The sequence below is a fragment of the Telopea speciosissima genome, chromosome 1 (assembly GCF_018873765.1).
Source record: "Telopea speciosissima isolate NSW1024214 ecotype Mountain lineage chromosome 1, Tspe_v1, whole genome shotgun sequence".
NCBI classification, from domain to species: Eukaryota; Viridiplantae; Streptophyta; class Magnoliopsida; order Proteales; family Proteaceae; genus Telopea; species Telopea speciosissima.
In genome coordinates, this window is record NC_057916.1 from 73045062 (window position 1) to 73064279 (window position 19218).

The following is a 19218-nucleotide window of genomic DNA, read 5'->3' on the forward strand; positions in this document are numbered from 1 at the left end:
ACATAGCAAATGCACTGTCATATAAGTACTAGACATAACATAATAATAGAGAGTAGAGCAAGAAATTATGCTACCGATGCAATAGTTTTTCATACATTATTCCCTGAAATTGACTTTAATGTTTTCAGGCGGCACGTGCACCTTCATTCGTGTAGTCTCCATTCATTCATACGTTTCAGATGAATGTGTGATCGAGCATGGGAAGGCGGAATCCATGGCTAAGGCTAGCAAGCCAGACTTTCTCAATGTCGAGCATTGTGTCCCCACACTCGTGTACATCCCAGCCTTCCAGTGCGTGCACAATTCCAGCTACACGCCACGCACTCATCACTCGCCTCGGCAGCCAATTCTGTTTATTAGTAAGTACATGTACATACAAACATATATACAAAACAGTTATAGATACTAGCTATAATGATCTTGAAATCTTAAATTATTACCAAAATAACCTCAAATTAAGTTGAAATTTAATTAATTAATTAATTACCTCACAAGAGTAAACATTTTGGAGAGCCTTGGGAATGACCATGGCTGGGGTATTGTAGTAGATACAATCCTTACGCACCTTCTTTGGTGGAAACTGTGAGCATGGAATGAAATGTGTCCCTTCCGGTGCTTTTCTTTGTTCTTTCTCACTCAACTCTCCATCTCCGACCAACCACACCTTCAATTATTCTCAACTCATTGTCATTAGTAGTACTCTCTAAATTCTCAATTCAAAGAAGATAATTGAAGAGTAGTGATCAATAATTAATGTTTACCTTCTGGGTGTAACTGGTAGAGATGAGCAAGTTAATCCACAACTCTGTAGGGATTCCTAACTTAAGCTTATCAAAATTATCCTTGCACACCACACCTACCTGTTTCCACCACTCTTACCATTATTAGAGACTTGTTATACATTAAATTGAGTTCACAAAGTAAAACATGTCTAAACGTCCCCACCCACCCATCCATACGAGTCCAGATTAGATCTCTACCCACCTTTGGCGTACCCACACCCCATGGACGATGAGATCTATGTGGATTGGCACCCCATGTGGGGAACTGATCCCTACTCCACCCATACCCTCAACCCAAATAATAATAATTTATTATTAGATAGTATTTTAAGTGATTAAAAGAAATAAGTTTAATCATCAATATTTTACCTGAATTCCTCTTTGACATAAATTCTTGGCAATAGCACAAACAACCTTAGAGATGTTCCCACTCAGAAGCACTTGTTTTGTTCCTTTGGGAATGCTATGAAGCACCACGGCAACAGCTAAGCTGCTTCCATCTACGATTCTGATCTTAAGATTTGGGTGCTTTTGAAGATAAAGTTCACCATTTCCATTAAATTGCTCTCCCTGTTGATCACAATGTATTTATTTAATGTTACAGTTAAATATAAGCATGTGTAAATGAAGTAAAAGAGAGAATCTTATTGTCATGACATCATTATTCCATACCACTCCTCCCTCCCAAAATGACCATTAATTCCCTTTGAAGAAGTTCAAAGTTTAAGGAGTCATGGAAGCTTTAAAACCACTTTCATTACTTACCTTACCCTCTTCAAGTTGTAATACAAATAAATATGGTAATTAATGCAAGGGAGCATAAAACATTGTAAATTTCTTAAAAACTCATTACCTAATGAGATTTCTTATTGATACTCTTTAAGGTATTAAATAATTTGTAACCCTACTTTTTTGTTTTGTATAATACATAATTTTTTTAATGCAGGTAAAATCCTGTCATTTCACATGAGTATTTGAATCACGTGTAGAATAATGACATAACAATAAATATATAAATTATTTTCAAGACTCTACTTTACCACCGGTAAAGGACAATCAAAAGAAAGTTACACATTCTAAATACTCCTATAGATGTGTCATTCAGAAAATTCTATACCCAAAGTGCCAAATAATTTATAACCTTATTTTTTTTGTCCTTTTAATATTACATATGCACATCTTTTTCTTCTAACACACACACACATAATGACATAATGATATGTCATTTTCAAATTATTTTTGAGAACCCTTTTATACCTTAAATTTAAACAACTTTTGAAAAGAAAACATATGTGCAGTAAACCCCAAGGGGTAGTTCAGTTGGCAAAGACCAACACCTCATAATTATGAAGTCATGAGTTTAAATCTCTTTGGGCTACCTTAAATTTAAACAACTTTTGAAAAGAAAACATATGGGTAGTAAACCCCAAGGGTTAGCTCAGTTGGCAAAAGACCAACACCTTATAATTATGAGGTCATGAGTTCAAATCTCCTTGGGCCTACTTAAAAAATAAAAGACAGTTAAAAGGTGTCAAGTTTTAAATACACCTATAGAGGTGTCATAATATTTTTCGTATCTTTGAAAAAAAAAAATTACTCCTCTCTTTCTTTATGATATTGAAAAATCTCCTTCCAATATATGCATTTTTTAGGTCATGTATACGATGGAACTAAATCTTGGTAAAAAATTTCCAAAATCTCTAAGGTGTCTCAATTTCGGGCCTGGCTGAAACGAAACCTAGGAAAGTCTAGGGTTGAAACCCAATGTTGAAACTTCAAAACGAGATATCATTTTTGGATCTGACCGAAACCAGGACCAAAACCGAGATCTAGATCCTTGCACACTACATGAAATGCAATAAATATATGAAGTAATAACTTGCCTGATTAAGAAGGCCTAAGCTCAACACTTTAACACCTTCATTCTCTGCCTCCAAAATAGCTCTTTCAATAACACTATTAATCGCATCCTTTTGGCTTGATTTCGAATACTGCAAGGCAAAGATCAAACCTGTCATTGGAAGACAAAAGCAGCATAAATTAAGGGGATAAGAAAAAGGAGAAAGTTAATAGTTTCTTACATGGAAACTAAATCTTGGGATTGCCCATGTTTGCATCTTGAGTTTATCAAATACATTCCTCTCCACAGCAAATGTAGAGCCAAATTTCCATGTGAACAACATGAACTCATATGGAATTGGCCAAAACATCGATAGGTACCATTTAGAGCTGTAAGGCTCAGATGCGAGCGAGGCTATAGCCGGTGGTAGATGATAGAAGGACTGCAGTGTAATTGGGTGAATCAGGTGTACTACATCTGGTGTCTCTTTCCTTCCCTTGAGTGAATCTTCATACAATTTGTCTGAGGACTTGTCCATGGTTCCATATATGTAATCATAGATTGGCATGAAAAGGGAGTAGTTGGTCCGAAATTGCGTATGATGAAGAGAATGAAACCTGTTTATATTTGGTACATTTTTTGAAGCATTCATAAGCATGTCTTATACTATTTTGAACGATCTCAAAATAGACTTAGTTTAACTTGTAAAGGGGATATGTGAGATGATCATGTTTTTGAGTTTTGACACACCTTTGTACTTGGACCGGGTGGCCGGATAGGTTTACCGGTCGATGGTTTTGTACCATCTTTTAAAAAATTGAATATAAATGATTTCTCTTTTGGGCAAACAATATAAATGAAATTCAATCCACAAGAAGTTGTTAGGAATACTTAATACACAAATTGCCATGGATGTCTGGTAAATAAATGAAGTATATAAAGTAGGGAAAATCTTGTTGTAACAAAGTTTGATGGAAAACAAAAAAATCGTAATCTTAATTTTTTGTCACTGAGTTTTAGTATAGAAAGAAAGTTTCTTGTCTAGGAGCATGGTTACTGTGCCTACACCCTTGTATCTGTCTATCATTCCTCCTTTATAAAATGACTTTCCTGCCCCCTCCCCCCCACAATAAATTGAACAAAAAAGGAGGCATTGATTGGGTCTTGCGTAGGCCTAGGAGCCTCGCTCTCAGATAGAGAACACATCCCTATTAGTATAACACACTTTTATTTTTACAATGAGGGTAAATCTTGTAATTTCATATACCTATTAAAAAATTGTACAAATTTTAATAATGATATGATAAGTCACTTTCAAATTATTAAAATTTTTTTAACTTTACATTACATTGGTGATTGGACCGAATTTTATTATTAAGCTATGGTGAATGGAAATCCATTCATTGTAGGGCTTTAGATGCATGCAGAAGGATATCAAGAGGGTATTTTGGGGAATATACTATAAACCTATAGGAATTTGAGAACCTTGGGATGGTGCGACGAACATTCACCACATGGTGAAAAAAAAAAAAATATCTCTTACATTAAATAATTTTTGAGAATAATATCAATAGACAATCAAATGAAGGGTACAATTTCAGATCTGGATCCTCTCTAACACTTAGGACATCTAATTCTTGTCCAACGTACCACTCATCCAATGACTGGGAAGATTTGGACATGTATCCCAACACTTGCCAACACCTAGAGATGCGTGTCCAAATCATTACCACCGTTGAATGGGTTGTTGGAGAAGATCTTTTTCCTACAATTTCTCACTTCCCTATTTTGATTCAACAAGATGTATCATATAAAGAAAATGAGATGGGGCCATGTATAAGTAATATTGTGAATTTTTTTTGGGGGTAAAGTATAAGTAATATTGTGATTTTTTTGGGGGTAAAGTATAAGTAAGGGTTGGGCTGTGCCACACACATCTTGGCGCATGCCTAGGGATGTGTGTGGCACAGCCTAACAGTTGGATGCCCCTTGGGAGTGCTGGGTTCCCTGGAAAGGAGCTCAATCCGTAACTCAACCGTTGCACCAAGGATCACCCACTAGCCTATTCCAAAGTAATTAGTCTAGACATCTAGGTGATCCAGGCTCCCCCATAACTGGGTCGAATGCCAGTAGATAATCGTTTTAATTTCCAAAGCTATTAAGTATCCACTTGGCTATTCACCCAAAAAAAAAAGGTATCTACTTGGCCAAATTTCTCCAGCTTTAGATTATAGAATAACGAGGATATCTCTACCAATAAAAAAAACAAGGAGGATATCTCACAATCCAAAATCCAGTTTCCGGAAAAATAATAGGTTAAAAAAGCTATGTCGACTAGGAAAATTTTAAAGGAAATGGAATAATTTACTTTTCCTTTGGGTTCATTAATACCCTATGAGGTTTTAGTATTTTCTAAAATACCCTCTAAGATCGATCCCATTGCCGGCCTTTTAGCAGGAACATTCCTACTACTAGTGTAGCAGCAAAATTTCGTCCCCAAAAGCTGGAGATGCGGAGATGCTCCAGATCCTCCCCCTCCAACCTTCACGCCCGCCAAATAATTATAATAAAAAAAAAACTTAACCAAAACTTAGTAATAAAGGAGGGGGAAGGGGGTGCAATGACCACCCCTACCCCTACCTGAATACTCTGCCGGGGTGGGGTCCGCCCTCCTTATTACAGGCATTGGCAATTTTTCCACAATATACAAGATAAAAAAAAACAATAGAACTTAGGGAAGGAGGTTTGAAAACTTACGATGGAGTATACATAAGGTACTTGAGAAAAGGAAAGTGGTTGAACACCCAGTTTGGAACCAGCTCAAAGTTGCAATGACCCATGTAGTTCATGAAATCCATGTAAGTTGTATACCCCACGAACACTCCCACAGAGGAAGTTTTAGTTAATATCGTGGTCACAGGCGGGATTGAGAACAGTAGAAAATAACCCAAATGTTCTGCAAATGGATGAACAACGGCTGCCACCAAAATGAACAGATTAAACTACAGATTCTTCCAAGTAGATAGATCATCTCTCTCTTTCTCTCTTGAGATCGAGAATTAAGAAACAGTGTGGGGTGTGGGTTAATGATGAATTACCTGTGATGGGCTCTGTAACAATAGATGAATGATGGTGTGAATGGTATCGAGAATAAAGGAAATGATGATGCAAAGCTCTGTGAAACCAATAATATATGAATTCCACTGGACCCACATGGAGGAGAATGGTAAGAAGCAGACCATCCCACCTCCATATTGGCATTCTTGAAGCTCCCGGAAGATACATAAATCCAAAGTAGTATAGAAGGCCATTAAAAATGATCAAGTCATCCCTGCAATTAATTTTCATCAAATCAAGCAAATGAGAATGACAAAGTACAAAGTAAAGCTAGAGAAAAATATAATTAATTAATGAGATCGAAATCACCAGTTTCTTTCTCTATCCACTTGTTCGAATTCAATGCCCTTATCCACTATACTGTGCTTGGCTTTGGTAGTGTAGTAACGAGATAAGCTTATCCATAGTTGACCGTGAAGCAATCTCAACAGCAAGAATGGGAAGATGAGCAAGTTCATTATATCCCTTTCTCTCTCGTCTTTGGTCACAAATGAATATACACTTTGTACCACCCAGGGCGCCAAAACCACATACTTCATTTAAAACATAACAAGCATCGATCGATCATTAGAAGAAGAAGAAGAAGAAGAAGATGGAAAGGAAAAGGGTCATCAGGTGGTACTGCTACTACCTTCATGTTTCCAAGCTTCTGCCATGGCCACTCCGTCAGGATACCTGGTTTCGATGCCATTTTTCCGTCCTAGCTTAATAACCTCTCAAAAGAGATGAGTGCTGATATCTCTGCTCCTAAGACTATTTATAACGCAGATATCTAATCTTGAATAGTGTCTGGATCTTACAGTAAATATAATTGACGAAAACAGTCCTCGTCATGGAAAATTATTTCCTCGAATTCCCTACCCGGCCCAGTTCCTAGTTCTTCTAATAGAGGGGTGGTGAATCCCACCCGGGCAGAGTGTTTGGGCAGGGGTAGGGTGGTTATTCCAGTCCCCCGGCCCCATGTTAGAGGAACTGGGGAACTGGGCCGGACAGAGAACTGGAGGAGATAAAGATTCCCTCGTCATGCAAGCATCAATCCATCAGCATGTATAGTAGTGCTGTGTCTACAAATCATCACTACATCATGATAATAAAAGGGAAGTAGTTTTATGTCAGGGAATGTGGCATACACCAACACTCTCATGTATCTATCCCTTGGCAATTGAGCTCGTCTCCAGGGAGCCCAACATGGTGTATCCAGCAATTGAGTTGTGTCGCACAGATCCCTAGGCATGCATTGAGATGTGTGTGTGACACAACCCAACCCTTGGATGCCCTCGGACACTCCCTGAGCTCTGAGCTCCCTAGAGAAGTGAAACATGAATTTTACAGAAGCATGGCAGTTAGATGAATCCCTCCTCGTGAATCAAAGGGGGAGTTTATTGGGTAACTCCTCCACAATGAGGGGAAACCATATCTTTTATGAGAGGAAGTGAAGGCAGAAAACTGACTTCACATTCTCACTCTCAATAATTATAAAAGGGAAATAATAAGCGGTGATTGTCGCCCCTCTCATTCTCTTGTTTATGTTTCTGATACGCGGATTTGTAAGTTAACGTGAGGAGTTTCTGAAAAAATTTTGGGTGCTCTGTTTGTCGTACACAAATTATAGCATGGTGCATGTGACAGTTCTCCTTGTCCAGGGAAGTAGGAAATGTGGCAATTTTTCCAGTATTTGTCATTACCACTATTGAGGCGAGAGTATTACTTTTGTGAAGCCACCTATTATTGTGTTATCCAAGAGTGAGATATTTTTCTTGATCCTTAATTGGTAGCCTTTAGTTTAACTGGACAAAATTGCAATCCCATTATTTTTCCAGTGGAAATTTTATATGGACTAGTAATGCAATTCAAAAGTATGCTTGAAAATATAGAAGAATTTTATTGTCACAATAAGAAATCAAGTATAAGATAACAATGGAAATCACAATGTGATTTGCCTCTCCATATGGGATGGAACTCATGAAAGGTTGGAGAGAATTCCAGTCTTGAATCGCAAACCAAGGACTTGTTCTAGATTGAATTGAGAGGACTACATATGCAGAGTCTGACCTAAGAGTGAGTCTCACTCACCACAAGAGGCTATACTGAACTTAAATTCTTCTTCTTTCTTTTTATTTTTTTTATTTTTATACTTTACAATACATATATAAATAGGGAAAAGAGAGAATTAGCCGTTAGAAAAGAGCCATTGAAATATAGCCATTGTAATATAACCATTGAAAAAGAGTTGTTGACATGTAGCTGTTGAAATAGAACCATTAAAATATAGCATTGAAAAAGAACCGTTGAAAATATATTGGAAAGAGTGCACGAGAGAAAATAGAGTGAGAACTAAATGTTGATCATCATGTGGTTGTTCCTATATAGTTTTTTGCATATTATATTTTTTTGGCACACTGGTGGAAAATGACTTATTTTCCCGACAAAGCCCAGAGATCTATTTTGGTTCATCTTCAAAGCGAATTTTTTTTTTCATGATTAAATCCATTCATATCATCCTCTAATAATATAGTAAGTTCAGGCTTAAGCCCACTATTTTGCATATAAAATTCCCTATACTGTGCAGTGCGGCAGTTTGGGATGGAGATTTTGACATGTGGCAGCTCGGGCATCCAACGGTCCGAGCTCATTGACTTCCATTTTTATTCTTTTTTTGTTGCGCTCGACACCGTTGGATGTCTGAATTATCACGTGTCGAAATCTCTACCATGAACTGCCGCACTGCACAGTTTTAAGGAATTGGAGAGAATTATTTTCCGCTTATAACACAATTTACTTTGGTTCAAACTGTTAAGATAGTAAGGCTCCACCATTGAAGGGTTCCAACCTCAAAAGGTTGAAACCTCCAAACTCCGAAGATCAGCAAGATTCAAGGATCTCTTAGTAGATATGGTATCCATCGATCAGTTCCATCACTTGAGAATACGTTTTTATTATTGAGTTTGTTAGTAGTTGGGACTTGGGATCCATTAAGAGTTCTGAAAATGGAAAGTCAGGGCCGGACATGAGAGAGAGAGAGAGAGAGAGAGAGAGAGAGAGAGAGAGAGCTTTCCAGTCCATACACCCAGAGACCCTTTCGAGTTTGGTAATGAGTTGTGTGGAAGAAGTCTATTAAGATGGCCGTCCAAAAGATCAAAAAGGAAATTCCAATATTTTTTTATATTAATTTGGCCGTTGGAGCATAGTTGGAAAATTTAGGGTTTTTTTCTTTTGGGAATTGGAGAGCTTTAATAAGGGGGTGGTTTGAACTCATGATCTCTTATTTGAGGAGTTGGTTTTTTGATAGAAATATTTTGAAGTTTCTATTGTATATGTTATGAATTTAGTGTTCATCTAAACTTTCTATTTATTAGTCAATAGTGGTTCATAAAGCGGAAAACAAAAATGCATGAAATCCTCTCCCTCATTCCCACACCCCCCCCCCCCAAAAAAAAAGGGGGGGGGGGGAGGGTGGGAGTTCAATAATGAGGATCAATGTAATTGATTAAACAAATGTATTCTTCTTGTAGTATAGGCTCTATATACATCCATTTTGTAAACTGTTCATTTAAGGAATAATTTGATAAACTGGAAAGAAGAAAGGGAAGCTTCACGATTGTTATCTGTCGAGAATTTACAAAGTGACTTACGGTTCTATTTTCTCTCAACAAACTAAGAGGATTCAAGGGTTTATACCATTTCACTCAACTCAAGTAGAACAATGTAATGTAATTTTAAAAATGACCAAACTTGTCATATGACTCGAACGAGTTGTGACCAATTCTTGTTGTTTTTTTACCCCGACCTAATCTACATGACTCTTGACTAGATTTTCAAAAATTTTGACTCTACTCAAATGACTCGCCCAATCAAAACCTAGTTTTCCAGCTATGGTTGTGAGTTCAAACCATCATATGGAAAACTTGGCCAAAGCATAAAGTAAGAGGTTTATCAACATTTTTTCAAGCATATTGTTAGCTAATAAAGTTCCAATCCTCCGTCCATGAGTACCAAAGACATGCATCAATGACATTTTTTTTTTGTTTTTTGATGAAAGTGTAATCACACAAACCACACACCAATCTCAAAAGTTTAACTGACTTTTAAGACCGTGAAATGACGGATATACACAACACACACCACACTCGATGTGGGACTTAACCTTTTGGAATTGGTGTGTGATTACACTTGCATCAATGACACTTGTTTCTTCAAAATTTCTAAGTTCTACTAGATATCCACATTGGTTTTTATAAAATTTTGGTTAGGTACTGGGTGCCCTGCCAATTAATTCAAACCTACACAAGCGGCCCAAAATTGAAAACAATAACCAACGAGTACTCACTATCAAAAGAAAAGAGTACGTACTACCCTGAACTACTTTGCACAATCGCATTAAAACATTTCTTGTGTCATAGTACTAATTAGTGGGTTGCAGTTGGGAAGGAGTTGGGCAGGAGTTGGGCAGTTGGCTTAATGCGTTAAGGCACTCGAAATAAATTTAAACCGGATTTTTTGTTTTGGGTGCAAGGACCCCACTAGGGGGACATGGCCTCATAAGGAGGCAATGAGAAGACCAACAAGGGATCATTATATGGGACCTATAGGGGCGATTTTGGTTCCTTTGCACATACGTGTAGGTGCACATACATATGGTTCACTTGCACTTAGGTACCGCGAAGGAGACTTGAACCACCGATCAAGCTTCTGATGCAGTTCTCCCAAGAAAATAGTGAACCACTAGGGCAAGCCCTGGATCGACTACACTGGATGATATCATGTGGTAGTGATGCTTTGATCATATCCTCGGATAGATGGGGAATTATTAATTTGAATAAACCATAAGTTAAATTTGCTATCTTATTCACAAAAAAAAAAACATTTGCTTATCTTCTCTCAATTGTACATTTTTCGTGCACCATGAATATGGTTTTTCAATCACCCTTATTCATAAAAAAATAAAGTTAATTATTTTTAGAAAAAAATCTCTCTGAGCAAGCACCGTAGGCTATGCCAGCACTCTTTCTCTCTATCTCTCCTTCTGACATTGTCTCTCCTCTGTGCCTTCTATTGACGAACCGTGTCCCACATTCCCTATGGGCTAGCTTCCGGCCTGGAATTAAATTCTCTCTCCCTTGAAGGGCATGTTGTACTCTTTCACATAAATATAGTAGGGAAACCCATCATGAATATCCATTTGGTATCTATAACAAAGGTGTTAATCAGTTCGGTTCATGTTGTAGTCGACATAAACCAAACCGAGCCAATTACTAATTGGTTCTAAGTTTCCAAATCGAAATCAATTACTAATCGGTTTCGATTAATCAGTTTGCATTCGGTTTAGATTATCGAGGTTTTTTTTTTTTTTTATTTATTGATTTAGTTGTGATTTGTTGTGATTTTATGTTATACGGTATAATATTAGATTTTCCGTGACAGCTTTTTGTTCATTACCGTACCATCACTATATATTATTTTATAGGGCAGATGTTTTCTATGCCGCAACGCAGCCTGCACCTAGACACATGGGTCTGCTATTCAGGGGGGCTGGGTGGTCATTTCGCCCACCCTATATGTTTGTACGGACCCTGCGCCCCGGCACAGAGAACGTTTGGCCTATTTTATATTTAGTTTTGGAAAAAGTTTTCATACACGATCGTGTAAGCCATGTATGTGAGGGTGGGAGTTTCAAGGCATTAATTAATGGGTGGGGATTTATGACTTTTTCAACTATTTGTAAGAGACCCTCTTACATACACAGCTTATATAGCGGTGTATGAAAACTTTCCCCGTTAGTTTTTCAGTTACAAATAAACCCAAATATATAGTTCAAGATGATCTATATTGTAGTGGTTGTAAAAAACCACTGCTATTTGATACAAATAACGGCAGTTTTTTTTATTACCGCCGTTATACAAAATTTATTTTTTATTATTATCCTCCTAGTGTACTACTATTATTACTAGTATTATAATACTATTACTACTAATAATAAATTTTCTTTATTGAGTTTCTAGGGTTTAGGCTGTTTAGGGCCAAATCTAGTGGTTCTGACTAAATTAAGTAAAGAATTTAAAAAACTGAAGTATCTACCTACCGTAGTCATACTCTATCATGTATGAATTGAAACCTGTCACAGAAAATAAATAGACTATTTATTTTAATTAAACATAATTGATTTAGGTACACTAGTTTAGGGTTGAGGGTTTGGGGCTCGGGGTAGACTATTGGTATTTTATTAGGGTTTAGGTTGATTCTTGTCCATTACGACTAAATGGCTGAGGGATTTAGCCAAGCAACAATTTTTTTTTCTTCTTTTGATCTCTTGAAACTGCTTATAAGTTTCCTGTATGTCCTATTCCTCCAACAGTTCATTCAACCTGCTCACAACTCTTGTGTTACAAAAATACATTTCCACTAAAAATGGCATGATTCATGTGTTTTTTGTTATTTTTATAATGAATTTAATTATTTTATTTATTACACTACAAATTATTGATTGTGCAATATTCTCCAATCAGAGGTGAGTTAATTAGTTCTTGGAGAAAATAATATTTTTAATTTCATCATGGATTTTTTTAATATTTTTCTAAATAATATAGAAATTTTATAAATTCATTTTATGGATTTTTCTAGATATTCACTTTTATTTTTATATAAAGTATAAAAATATTACATTACATTTTTTATGTATATGTATATTTATCAAATGTACATTCTATTTTTCATAATTAGGGCTAATATGCATCATTAAATCACCATGACAGGCCCATGATAAATTTCGGCCATCTCAGTGTTCTACGAAAATAAATGTGTAGGTGGCTACCAGATCATCAAGTACTTTGAATTTAAAAGAGTTCACATCATCTTCTTTGCTTCAACGTCATTTTTCCACTATGATAGTTGAAAGAACATGTAATAGGGACTGTCTCCACATCATTACCCACTAAGAGAAGACTTTGAAAAGTGAAGAGGTAGATGCTAAGTCATTGGAGGAGTACACTTGTGGCCAGCTAGGGGTGGGGGGAATCGTTATCCTCTGCTGTTACAGCACGGTGCTGTACTGCATCGTGCGGTGCTACAGAGGCCATATGGCACAACAGATCCCACATGGTGCACATGGCCTCTGCAGCCGCTGCACGATGCAGTACAACACCATGCTATAACAGCATAGGATAAAAATTCGGGGGTTGGGCTAGCCTGGATCAAGCCCTCAAGCCGGAATAGTACGCTTTATTCATTCATGCGTTTCAGATGAATGGGTGATCGATCGAGCATGTGAATTGAAGGCGGAATCCATGGCTAAGGCTAGCAAGCCAGACTTTCTCAATGTCGAGCATTGTGTCCACACACTCGTGTGCATCCTAGCCTTCCAGTGCATGCACAATTCCAGCTACACGCCATGCACTCATCACTCGCCTTGGCAGCCAAATCTGTTTATGATCAAGTCCATGTACAATAGTTATAGAATTAGTAATGATTTTTTACTTACTATAATAATAGAGAGAAATCTTAAATTAGCAAAGTAAACTCAAAGGTAGAATTTAATTAAGAGTAAATTACTTGGACACCCCCTGTACTAGGGGTGCAAGTTTGGCCCTATCGGCCCAAACCCGCCTTGGCCTGCCCTGAGCCCAAACAAGGTCTGGGCTGAGATATTTGGCCCTGAGTCAGGGTCGGGTCGGGCCAGGGTTGAGGCCTTGGGCTAAGCCTGGTCCGGCCCAACCGACCCTGTTTTAAGTTGTACTATAAAATATATATATTGATATAATATATATATTATAAACTTTAAATATCACCCACATTTTGTTATATAATATATTATATATAAAGATAATAAGAGATATAATACATTTTATTATAGTGTTATTTTACGTAAAATTGATCATTTTCTCCCCTGTCCATTCTAGCCCATGCATTTCCTTTCCCCTCCCCATGATTAGGGCCAATCAGCGTCAGCCCGGCCTGACCCTGAGGGCGGATTTTTCAGGCTCTGAATCAGGGTTGGGTCGGGTCTGGTCTGGGCCCAACAAAGGGAACTCAGGGTTGGGCTAGGGTTCTATAAAGCCCGGTTCAACCCGACCCTGTTGCAGCCCTACCCTGTACTATAGCCATTTTGCTTAGATTCTCTAATGTTGTAAACAATTATTTGAACACCCCCTGCAGTTTACCATTTCTTTCAAGTAGGTCCTGTCCGTTAGTTTAGTGATGATGTTATTAGTTAATTTTTTTGTAATGCCTAAATTACCCTTAAAGGGCTGTGAAATGACCCTTTTACCCTCTTCCTCATTCTTCTTCTTCTTGCAAATCACCTATTTCAGAAACCCTAATCGATTTCAAAAAATTCTCTGTTTTTAAAGGAACCGGAACTGGGCGGCGATGGCGGTGGTGGGCACTCAGCGCGGGACGAGGAGGGTGGAGGTGGGGACGGCGGAGGAGGAGATGGTGGTAGCGGGGAGAAGACTTGGTTGCAAGGGTTGTCGTAGGCAGAGCACATTGTGCATGCAATCTGATCTTTCCTTTTGCAGCCAGTAAGGGTTCGACACAATAGATCACCAAACCAGAGAGAATTTTTTGAAATCGATTAGGCATATGCTAACAAAAACCTTTCTTCAACAAGCAAGCAAAATCCCCAAAATCGACACAACAGATCACCAATCAAGTCTTTATCTCTCTCCAAAAGTTCTTTGGCGTACGAATGATATTATTAGATAAGAAATAGCAAATTGAATATCTCCATCACAACTAACGAATCATGTCCAAATTCTAGAATTCCAACTTTTGAATGGAAAAGTTTTGTTTCTAAGGGTTCTGTTTTTAGAACGTGGAGAGCAATATTCTAATGTTCCGCTTTTCAATCCTCCTGGTATGGCATGTCTGGTATGTGGTGTTGGTTTATTTCAAAATTTTCATTTTTTTCCTTTCATTCAGCATATCAGAGGTCGATGTAACAAATGTAACGATTTATTCTTGCTATTGTTCTTCTTCTTCTTCTTCAAGTTTCTTCTCCCTTTGGGCCCTAACTACATGAAATGAATATTGATAAGATTTCAAAAAACAAAACAAAAGATGGAACTTTAAAAATAAAAAAAAAACAGAGGCAAATCTGTTGATGGAGAATAGAACTTAAAAAGAAACCAGAGACAAATCCGTTGATGGAGAATGGAACTTAAAAACCTAAAAAAAATAAAATAAAAATAAAATAAAAAAATAAAAAATCCCACCACCTAGGGTTAGGAAAGAGAAGGAAAGAGATGGAAAGAGATCAGAGAAAGATATAGAGAGGAGTGATGGAGAGAAATAGGGAAGAGAGGGAGAGAGAGGGAGAGCTTACCGCGATGAACTTTGCTGGAGAAGATGGCGCTGGAGTCTTGTGGAGATCGTGGAGATGAGACTCCAGTCTTGTGGCGTTGGGTCTATGCTGAAATTGCCGATCTCTGGTGGAATTGTCCCATCCACTCCAGCTTTCCGGTGGTCGTTTCGTCTTCATCAACATCAAGGAAGTTCACCAAGTCCGGCGCCGAGCGTAATCCAGGGGTTGAGGGGCTTGAGAAAACGGCGATGGCGGAAGTAGTTGGGGAGGTAGAGGTGATGGTGTGGTTGAAGTAGTTGGGCACCTAAAATGACCTTTTCATAAATATTTGGTACCTGAGGTATAATTAATCCTAAGGGTAAAATAGATATTTCAATTTAAACTCTAACAGCAGACTAACACCGTTAGGTTTCGAGGGGTGTTAAGTAATTGTTTTGATCATCATAAGCCAAATGACTATAGTACAGGGGGTGTCAAGTAATTTTCCCTTTAATTAATTAGTTACCTCACAAGAGTATACATTTTGGAGAGCTTTGGGGATGACCATGGCAGGGGTAGTGTAGTAAATACAATCCTTATTGTGCACCACCGTCTTTGGAGGAAAGTGTGAGCTTGGAATGAAATGTGTCCCTTCCAGTGCTCTTCTTTGTTCTTTCTCGCTCAGCTCTCCATCTCCAACCAACCACACCTACATTATTATAAAATCATTGTCGTTAGTATTCTCTTAATTCTCAATTCAAAGAAGATAAAGAGTAGTGATCAATATGATTGTTTTACCTTCTGGGTGTAACTGGTAGAGATGACCAAGTTAATCCGCAACTCTGTAGGGATTCCTAACTTAAGCTTATCAAACTTATACGTGCACACCACAGCTACCTGTTTCCACCACTCTAGCATTGTTAGAGCTAGAAGAGAGGTTTGTACATATAAACATCGGATCTTTATCGTTTCCATTTATCTGTCCCTCCATTTCTTCCATTTTATCTCATAAGGGGGTGGCCTAACCCCTGCCCGAACACTCTGCACGGGTTGGTCTCATGGAGGGACTTCTCAAAGATACGGAGCTTAATGTGCCTGCCTCGTGGATTGAATCAGATTCTGCTTCGGTTGTCCTTACAATTAAATCCATGGCAATCCCTTGGTTTTCTCTTCAAGATTGGAACTTCCTTCAACCGTTCTTCAACTCGATCCTTTGGAAGATCACACACCATTATAGAGAGGCGAACCACATCGCAGACTATTTGGTGAAAAATGCTGCAAAATCAAGGTCTTCAAAGTACATGATTCACTTCCCAAGACACATTTCTGAGGAGATTGGGAATGACGGAATGTCAATGCCAGATTCAGATTCGGTTAGGAGGGGGGAGCAGATTCTACTGATGGTGTATCCGTATGTGGGTCTGCTTCTCTTCTAGTCTTTTGCCTGGGAATGCCCAGGTTTTGATGTTATGTATTTACTTCTTTTTTCTTCTTGTTTTTCAATGAATCCTTTTTGCAAAAAAAAAAAAAACAGAAGACACAAGGAGTTGCTACCATATACAACGCAGCTTGGCAATGCTCTTCCCCAGCCCACACCACACCCCCACCCCCTCCCCCCCAAAAAAATAATTAAAATAAATGAGTTCTCTCTGTCCGTAGGATACACTAACACATCTCTGTGTCTATATCTCTCGTCCCCTTATGAAATGACATATCTGTACCCTGTTGTAGGAGGAGAGAGATAGACACCGCAAGCGGTAGCATACGCTATGCTCTCAGATAGAGAACATTATCCTCTCTTCTCCCCCCGCCCAAAAAAAAAAAAAAAACACTTAACCAAATGCACCATAAGAAAGGAGGCAGTTGATGTAGGCTGACAATATACGAAAGCAAAACTATATAACGTAGTAGAGCTTTGAAAACTTACGATGGAATATAAATAAGATACTTAAGAAAAGGAAAGATGTTGAACACCCAGTTTGGAACCAGCTCAAAGTTGCAATGACCCATGTAGTTCATGAAATCAATGTAAGTTACATACCCCACAAACACTCCCACAGAGCCAGTTCCAGTGAATAACATTGTCAATATTGGGATTGAGAACAGTAGAAAATAAATAAAATGCTCTGCAAATGGATGATTAACGGCTGCAACCAAAATTAACAGCAAAGATATAAATGCATGAAGTAATGAGATAGATTTTAAAAAAAAAAAATACAAGATCGAGAGAATTAGGAAACTGTGGTTACCTGAGATGGGCTCAGTAACAATGGATGAATGATGGTGTGAATGGTATCGAGAATAAAGAAAATGATGGTGCAAAGCTCTGTGAAACCAATAATACAGGAATTCCACTGGACCCATGTGGAGAAGAATGGTAAGAACAAGACCATTCCACCTCCATAATGGCATTCTTGATGAAATCCTGGGAAGACACATAAATCCAATGTAGTATAGAAGGCCATTCAGAATGATCTGGTCATCCCTGCAATCAAATGTGAACCACAGAGATCAGCTAGAGAAGAGAAAACTAATTAAAGAAACTTGACTGATTCACCAGTTTCTTTCTCTATCCACTTGTTCGAATTCGATGCCCTTGTCCACTATCCTGTGTTTGGTTTTGGCAGAGTGGTAACGAGCTAAGCTTATCCATAGTTGGCTGTGAAGCAATCTCCACAGCAAGAATGGGAAGACGAGCAAGTTTGTTATGTCCCTCTCTTTCTCTTCTTTGGTCACAAATGAATATACACTTCGTACCACCCAAGGCCCCAAAACCACATACTTCATTTCAAACACAACAAACCCTCATTAGGATGAACAACAGAAGAAGATGAAGAAGAAGAAGAAGAAGATGGAAATCAGTTAGGGTTAGGTGTTACTACGTACCTTGAAGTTTCCAAGCTGGGAGACCTGGTTTTGATGCCATTCTTTAGTACTCCTCTTCTCCTAAGATTATTTATAACCTAGAATTGAAATGTCGCTTATTAGCTGAGTGTCCAATTCAATCCCATCAATTAAAATCTTACATAATAGACACTGATAAAAGGTGCAGGTACGTACATTGACGTACCCTATATCATGCAAAGCAAAACCTGGTCAAGAGTCATGTCAATTCAACCTGATTCATCACAGCCTGGTTAAAAAATTCACCTGAATTGAATAAAAAATAACAAAATCTGATCAAGAGTCATGTCAATTCAATCTGGTTAAAAAATGATCGACCAGACTAGGTTCGAGTTTGTCCAAGTCAAAAATGACATTGTGTTTATGCTCGAGTCAATAAAACTAGTCGAGTTGGGTCAAAATTTTGAAACCCTCACTGTAAGGAAAAATTGATATTGAATTTGAATTTGTAGTTCAAATTATGATTAACTTTTATTTACAATTTGTCAAAACTGAATTTGTAGTTCCATGATGTATGATAATGATAGGTTATTAAAGCATGACTTGTACCTATTGTGAGTGTTTTTCTGTTTTTTCGATGAAACGAAAGCTAAAACACCACTCAAAAACTGAGTCCATACAAGCATTACACGCTAACTTAGTAACGACAGCCCTACTAAATTTACAACTGATAGGACGGAAGGAGACATGCTGGGTTAGATCTGAGATTTGTAACATCTTAGGAACTAAGTGCCATGGCCATTGGCATTTGGTTGAAGATGGGAGAGAATCAATGATCCATTGATTATCACACCAAATTTCTTTAATCTGCAATCCAATACAGGCGGCACGGTTGAGACCCTTAAGAATTGCAATAGCAAAAGGTTCTACATCCACTGTACAAAGCAGCTTTCCTGCATCAAAAAACTTAAACTTGCCATCAACCAAAAGGAGATAGGCCCACCCCACCCCTGTCAGTCTAGGTGAACTGAATCCTGCACAAATCAATATAGAATAATCATAATGAGGCAAAGCAAAAACCGGTGAGGTTAAAGAAATGGCAACATCAGGGATACACCCCATTTGTGTACAATTCGAGTTGAAAACAGTTATATTCAAGTTAGCAGCCAGCCATTGTGAGACCACCTGTAATATTCGTGAAGGATTAGGTTGTACAGACTGAAGTAAAAACCTATTTCGACACGACCATATAAAGTAACATGTTATTATGAAAGTACTAAAAAACCACTATAACAAAGCCTTATCAGGGCAAAATTGTAAATGAAAGAACCGACAGAACTGGAGTAAAGTATCAAAGGCCA

The 19218-nt window shown here is 37.9% G+C and overlaps 1 protein-coding gene across 4 annotated transcripts; it reads right to left on the reverse strand.

The window, feature by feature from the left end:
• Positions 1 to 143: 143 nt before the first annotated feature.
• On the reverse strand, positions 144 to 17910 carry LOC122658681 (very-long-chain aldehyde decarbonylase GL1-5-like). Of its 4 annotated transcripts, none has more exons than XM_043853767.1 (10): positions 17900 to 17910; positions 6049 to 6272; positions 5721 to 5953; positions 5380 to 5599; positions 2864 to 3239; positions 2666 to 2773; positions 1152 to 1352; positions 762 to 860; positions 488 to 664; positions 144 to 349 (listed from the first exon to the last, which is right to left on the reverse strand). In XM_043853767.1, the coding sequence occupies exons 2-10, from the start codon at positions 6195 to 6197 to the stop codon at positions 176 to 178; spliced, it is 1737 nt and encodes a 578-aa protein (XP_043709702.1). In that variant the 5' UTR covers positions 6198 to 6272; positions 17900 to 17910; the 3' UTR covers positions 144 to 175. The 4 variants fall into 4 exon arrangements, with proteins under 4 accessions (XP_043709702.1, XP_043709674.1, XP_043709692.1 ...); XM_043853739.1 differs by lacking the exon at positions 17900 to 17910 and adding an exon at positions 6371 to 6477; XM_043853757.1 differs by lacking the exons at positions 6049 to 6272; positions 17900 to 17910 and adding an exon at positions 17571 to 17815.
• Between the last annotated feature and the right edge of the window lie 1308 nt (positions 17911 to 19218).